Consider the following 6,039-nt stretch of genomic DNA (forward strand, 5'->3'; position numbering starts at 1 on the left):
ACCCTGCCGTGAGCCGATGCAATCGGTCGTTCCCAGCCCAAGGTCCAGAAAAGTCCCATCACAGCTCCAGCATCCACCAGGTCAGGAGCTGCTGTCTCCAGCACTCGCCGCAGGCAGCTCAACCCATCCGGCAGCTGCTCCCAGCAGGAAATGAACGTCGCGTATCCCAGAGCCCTCAAGAAACCCTAAACAAGCTGGATTTTGCTCCTTTCCTTCTCCAGCTGTGCTGCTGGCCTCAGTTTCCTCTCCTGCCTATCAGTTTAATCACTTAAATAACAATTTCCAAATTTGAAGTGGGAAAAGGCACCTTCTGCCCACTCCCCAGCATCTCCCTCCAGGATGCTCATGGCTTTGGGCAAAAGAAAACAAAACCCCAATGGGCACATCCCTTCTGTGTTAAAGACTAAAGCCAGCCAGAACTGGCCTTCCAAGGGGCTCAGCCCCAGTGCAGGAGCATCCCGGCAGGAACGGATATTCCAGAGGCAGGAGGGGACACACACAGGGCAGGGATGAGCCTCCAAATTCCTCCTGTCATCATCCTCCCCATCGAGGACCAAATCCCCCCAGGGCTGTTAAAATAGAGGAGGGGGAGATGGAGACTGAGAGACCTGCAGTGAGGCAGCAGTCCGTCCGTCCGTCCCTCGGTGCTCCATCGCCAGCGCCAGCCTCCCTCGGTTAAAATTACTTCCCGAGGGGGGAGAGAGCAAAAGCCAAGCTGGGAGGGGAATAAAATCCAGGTGAGCTCATCCTCCTCCAGAGAAAACATCTCCAGTTGGCACCAGCGAGGTGTTTCCAAGCCCGGCACATCCCTCACGTCACCCCAGCCGCTACAGCCCCAGGACCAGCAGCTTATTCATTCAGCAAGTATTTAGTGGGAGATAATCCAGCCGCTTCCCAACCTTCCTTTGGCCGGGCCAAAGGTGTAATTCCAGTGTGGGAATTACTCTTTGGGAAGAGGGTTCGCAAATGGTCATCCCAGTGGATGCTCCCTGTCCGAGACAGCATGAAAGAGCCACCACCGGCAGAACCTCCCATCCTCCACCCTGTGTTTCTTTAATTCTATTAATCATTTATTGAATGTATGAAACTATTTTATTAAAAATGAAATAATTCAATAAATCTATCAAACCCCTGAGAATGGGAAGAAAAGCAAAGCTGCCCAGCCAAGCCGGATTATCCAAAGCAGCGACTGACCTAAAAATAAACCACGGCTATTTAAAGATGAGCCTCCCACAATAACCACCCCCCACCCCAAAAAAAATAAAAGGAAAAAATAGACATTTTTCCAAGCTGGGGTGTTGAGCATCACCCACCACACCAAAAAAAAAGCCTATTTTGGGTTCATTTCCTAGCACAAGTCTGCACTTCCAAGAGAACAGCATCCCCAGACTCAATGCTGCTGATTTCCAGACACCCCATGCAAATAAATAATTAAGATTTAAAGCTGTGTTTGCATAATACAGATAATCTGTCGATTTAACTTGTAAACGCAGCGGGAATTAAGCGGCAGTGTTGTTAATTAGGCAGCAAAGGGGCCTGGGAAGCCCCAGCTCCAGGGCAGATGCCCATGGACCACGAGGATGCTGAAGAAGCAGGGGGATGCAGGGCTTTGGCAGCGGGACCAAGTGCTGGGGCGGGTGCCATGGTGTCAGGGCTCCAAAACATTGTGTTCATCCATATTTTAACTGAAAATCCCCCCCAGCCCTTCCCCAGGAGCTGCCCAGCCCTTCCCACCCTGCCCGCACCACCCAAGCCCTCGAGGCCTGCCGTCACCCCACGAGAAAAAAGGCAGTGGAAAAGGAACCCGGGGTGAGATTTCTGAGGACAAATCTCATCTTTTTGTTGCATAAAGAGCCTGCTCTGACAGCCGGGCTCTTGGCAGCCCTCAGCTCCCCCACCCAAAACACCAGACCCCGCCCAGGAGCGAAACCTGTTGAGCCCGAATATGCCCGAACAGACAGTTCTTTGTGATTCTTTTTTTTTTTTCCCTTCTATTTTTTGGTTTGGAAGCAGCACTGGTGATCGCACAGGGATGGGCCCGAGGATTTCCCAGCCCTTGGCACTGCTCCTGATGCCTTGTTCGAAGGCAGCACCACGTTTAACCCCTAATGCCCCTCACTGCCCTTCACTTCTGACACCATCCCACCTCCCACACCCTGATCCTGTTCTGTCCTGCATCCCCAAAGTCCACTTGCATCCCCCCTCTCTGCATTTTTCTCCCTCATTTCTCTCTTTCCACCTCATTTTTCCCCTCAAGGCTTCGGTGCTTTCCACCATTCCCAACACAGACAGGTCTGATCCATCCTCATGCCACAAAATCCCACCCACACACCACAACCCAGGGTGGTCAGATGAGCCCCACAGCCACAGAGCTGCTGTGCTGGGGGTTTAGTCCTCATCCAGGGGTGTTTTATGATCCACGGCGGGAATGCTGGGCTGGCTGGGTGCACAGAACATCAGCAAAGCCCCAGAGCAGCGTTTAAGACTCCTCAACTCTTGCTCAGCACTCTCCTGCCTCGGTTTCCTGCCATTTCGGGGCTCATGGAAGCTCTGCCCCATTGGCAACGCGGGCAGGGGGTGCAGCAAGGGAGCCCAAACCCCAAACTCCATCCCAGCTCATTTATCTACATTTTAAAAGAAATTTTAAAACCACCCGATGTCGCAAGCAGCTCAAACCCCGGCGGAGGATCCACCCCGGGGCTCTGGCTTGTGCAACACCGCGGGGGGAGTTCCAACCTCCCGCCGCTGGCATCAAGCTCTGGTTAAAAAATTAAGGCTCGGCTTACTCAGCCTGGCCGGATATCGGGATGTCGAATCCGGCCGGGAAAACTTCGGAGGGCTGGGGGAGACATTTTGCAAGGGGAAGAGCCGGAACAGGAATGGCATCTGGAAGCGATTGAAGGCAAGGAGCCTCTCCCTGGCGCAGCAGGGAATTCCAACGGCGTGAGCTCAGGTTAAAGCCTCCTTCACAGACCCGGGATTAAAGAGAAGAACCAAACTTCAGCACAGATCTGTGTTTTTAAACCTGCAAAACACAAGGGAAAGGGAGCCAGCTTCCTGCTTGGTCCTATCCGGACGCGGTTTGGTGATTTAGGGTCGTTCTGGCTTGTAATAAAAAGAAACCAAAACTCCAAAAAGGAGCAGAAATCTCTCCGTGGATTTGTGGATCTAACTTCTGGCGGGGTGTCAGGAGTCCTCCTTCAGCACTACACCATCCATCCCTTGGGATCACTGCATCCCACCTCCGAGCATCCCTTGCCAGCACGGGCTGCATCCCATGATGGTGCCACATCCTGGAGAGCAGCCGCAGCCTGCGCCAGCCCAAAACCGCTCCGTGCTTCTGCCAGCCCGAAGGAAAACCAGGATGGAGAGTGGCTCCTCTGGTTTTTCCGTTCCCTGACAGCCAAATGCCTTTCTCCTTCCTCCAAGGAAACTTTCCAGCCCAACCCCGGTCACATGCAAGGGGTCAGCAGCTGGAAAAGCAAGAGATTAGCAAGTACTGGGGTTTTTAGCTCTTCCCTCCCAAGAAGACACAGGGTTTTCCTAGAAAAAGCTCAATGAACACGAGGATCACAGCTGGAGGATGGAGGAGTGTGAAACAAAAGCGAGGGGAACTTAAGAAACACCAAAAAAAAGAGAACCAGAAATTGCAACAAGCAGCATGAAAGCATCAAATCATTTCCTTTCCTCACTGCAAAACCAAAACCACTCATGCAAGTGTCCCTGGTGGCAGCATATGGGGGGGTCCCAGCCTGGAATGGGATCCCAGAGGGATCCCGGTGAATCCAGGATGCCAACCTCTGCAGGAACAGGACCACATCCCTGCTCCTTACACAGCCATCATGCTACATCTGGAGAAAAAAATGAAAGGGGGAAAATAACATAAAATAATTTTTTTTTTTTTTTTTTAAAAAGCACAATAGGGAAAGCTGTGGAGAAGCAGATTCCATGCTGCCAGCCTGCATCAGCTCTGGAATATTCAAAGCTAAAGCAGTGGGACCATCACTTCATCAAAGAGAACAAGCAGCAGAATACATGGGATTTAGAGATATTGCCAAATAATTAATTAGCAGAATTCAACCTGAGAATTGCTGCCAGCTGAAAACCCCTGAGCACAGGCATGGGGAGGGCACTGGTCTCAGCATTCCCACATCCCGCAGCCTGGCATCCCCCTCTGATGCTGGTTGCAAGAATGGGGATGACACCAGCTATGAAAATACAGGCCTGTAGACATCAGTGCAGCTGCTCCAGAGTCCCAAATGGATGCTTTCCCTCCCGGGTGGATCCTCCAGGAGGATGTTCCAATCCCAGCTGTGGAAGACACCCTACTTGCAGGTCTCCACAGTGGACATCCCTTAAAATCAGTGTCCACAGACAGTTCCTCCTTTCCTATTTACATTTGCAGAGGCATTACTCCTCGGAATTCAGTGCCTGGCTGGAGCAGCTGCTATTAACTCCCTGCCTGAAGCTGGATGAGCAAGCAGCCGTCTAATGATGCAGATAATTATGGACAGGGGTTAGGGAGAGTCCAGCAAAGCATGCTGATCCCATCCTACGGCTCATAGCAACGTGAGGAGTTCATTTAACGCTGGACACATCGTTAGGAGCCAGGGTAGGAAGAGAACACTTAAAGCATCAGTTCTATCCCTGATCCAAGGTTCTGGCCTGCCTGGGGTGTCTGTCCCACAGACAAGCCTGGGCAATCCATCACCTGCCTCCAGCAGCATCCAGAGGGAGAGCTCGGCAGAAAAGATGGGGAAGCTCAGCAGAGCTTCTTGAAAAGCTCCACCACAAGACTTTATTCAGTTTATTCATTTCCTGCCGTTTAGGGGCTCAGGGAAGCTGTGCCCCATTGGCAACGCGGGCAGAGGGTGCAGCAAGGGAGCCCAAACCCCAAACTCCATCCCAGCTCATTTATCTACATTTTAAAAGAAAATTAAAATTCTTTTAAGAGATGGACATTGGACTTGCCGAGCAGCCAGCATCAACCCACCGGGCATCACCCTACTGATCCGATGGGAGAGATGGTGTCTGAGCTGAGGAACACAAAAAACACACCCAGAGGAAGAATTTTCCTTTGTTCTCCGCTCCCCAGAACAATAAAACACCACCGGTTCACCCTGCAAAGACCTGACATGAAAAGATCAATGGGAGAAGGTCCAGCTGGTCCTTTTCCTGCTTGTCTCCGGGCAAGCATCCTCACCTCTCCCTGGAAACAATCCTGTCCCGTGGGAGAAGAGGGCTCCAGGCACACGGAGTGGGACGGGATGGGGTTTATCCTGCACAGACGTGCCCAGATCCCGTTCCCAGCAGCTCTGTCCGCACCAGCATTGGGTGGGGGACGGGCAGGGACCCCTCCTACCCCTTTGGGATCACCAGGCTACCTGAGCACATCCATCAACTGGTCAGAGGATGCTCAAGGACGGGGGAAAAAAGCTCAGACGACTTAATAAATCCTCCTCAGCCCGTCGTTCCGCACGGGAGCGATGCCGTCCTGAGCCGCACACGGGGCACGTCCTCCCCTCCCAGGGCCTCCGGGAGGATTTTCCCTTCCTTGCCCCGGCTCCCGGGCATTCCAATCACCCAGACCCATCGCAACGAGCCCACCCCGAGCCGCGGGGAGATGCCAGACCCTCTCTTCCCGGGGCTCTCGGGTGGGATCTCCTTCCCCGGGAGTGGCCACGGGCAGGAGCGATGCCAAAGGCCGTTTTTTTCCCGGCGAGATCAGGGGGTTTGTTTTGCCGGGAATGGGGAGACAGCAGATGGAAGGGCACCGGGAGAGCGAGGGCTTTCCTCTCGCCGCTGCCCACACTCACACTTCAGGCACCGATTAATTGCGTTAATTAGAAAAATAATCATCATAATTATTTTTTTAAACCCACCAAACGTAGAAATAAAGCCACTTTTCTCCCTTCCCGATGTGCCGCGCTCGCCAGGACATCGATGCCAAAGGCGTGGGATGCACCGGTGGGGGTCCGAGCTGGGGTTATCGGGGAGTATCCCCACACCCCCAGTTTGCACCCCCCACGCCAACCCTGC

At 53.0% G+C, this 6,039-nt stretch overlaps 1 protein-coding gene across 9 annotated transcripts in view; it reads right to left on the minus strand.

Moving 5' to 3' along the window:
* ST3GAL4 (ST3 beta-galactoside alpha-2,3-sialyltransferase 4) overlaps positions 1-3,852 on the minus strand; it is a 20,460-nt gene extending 16,608 nt beyond the window's left edge. For 2 of the 9 annotated variants that reach the window (XM_017738496.1, XM_017738494.1), the window contains exon 1: positions 609-1,666. In XM_017738496.1, coding sequence (XP_017593985.1) covers positions 609-766 — 158 coding nt within the window. In that variant the 5' untranslated portion in view covers positions 767-1,666. Of the gene's footprint in view, positions 1-608; positions 1,676-2,786 lie in introns of those variants that run through there. The other 7 variants (XM_008636884.2, XM_008636883.2, XM_017738504.1 and 4 more) reach the window with 6 other exon arrangements.
* Positions 3,853-6,039: the final 2,187 nt, after the last annotated feature.

This window comes from Corvus brachyrhynchos, unplaced genomic scaffold, assembly GCF_000691975.1.
Source record: "Corvus brachyrhynchos isolate BGI_N302 unplaced genomic scaffold, ASM69197v1 scaffold46, whole genome shotgun sequence".
Taxonomy (NCBI): domain Eukaryota; kingdom Metazoa; phylum Chordata; class Aves; order Passeriformes; family Corvidae; genus Corvus; species Corvus brachyrhynchos.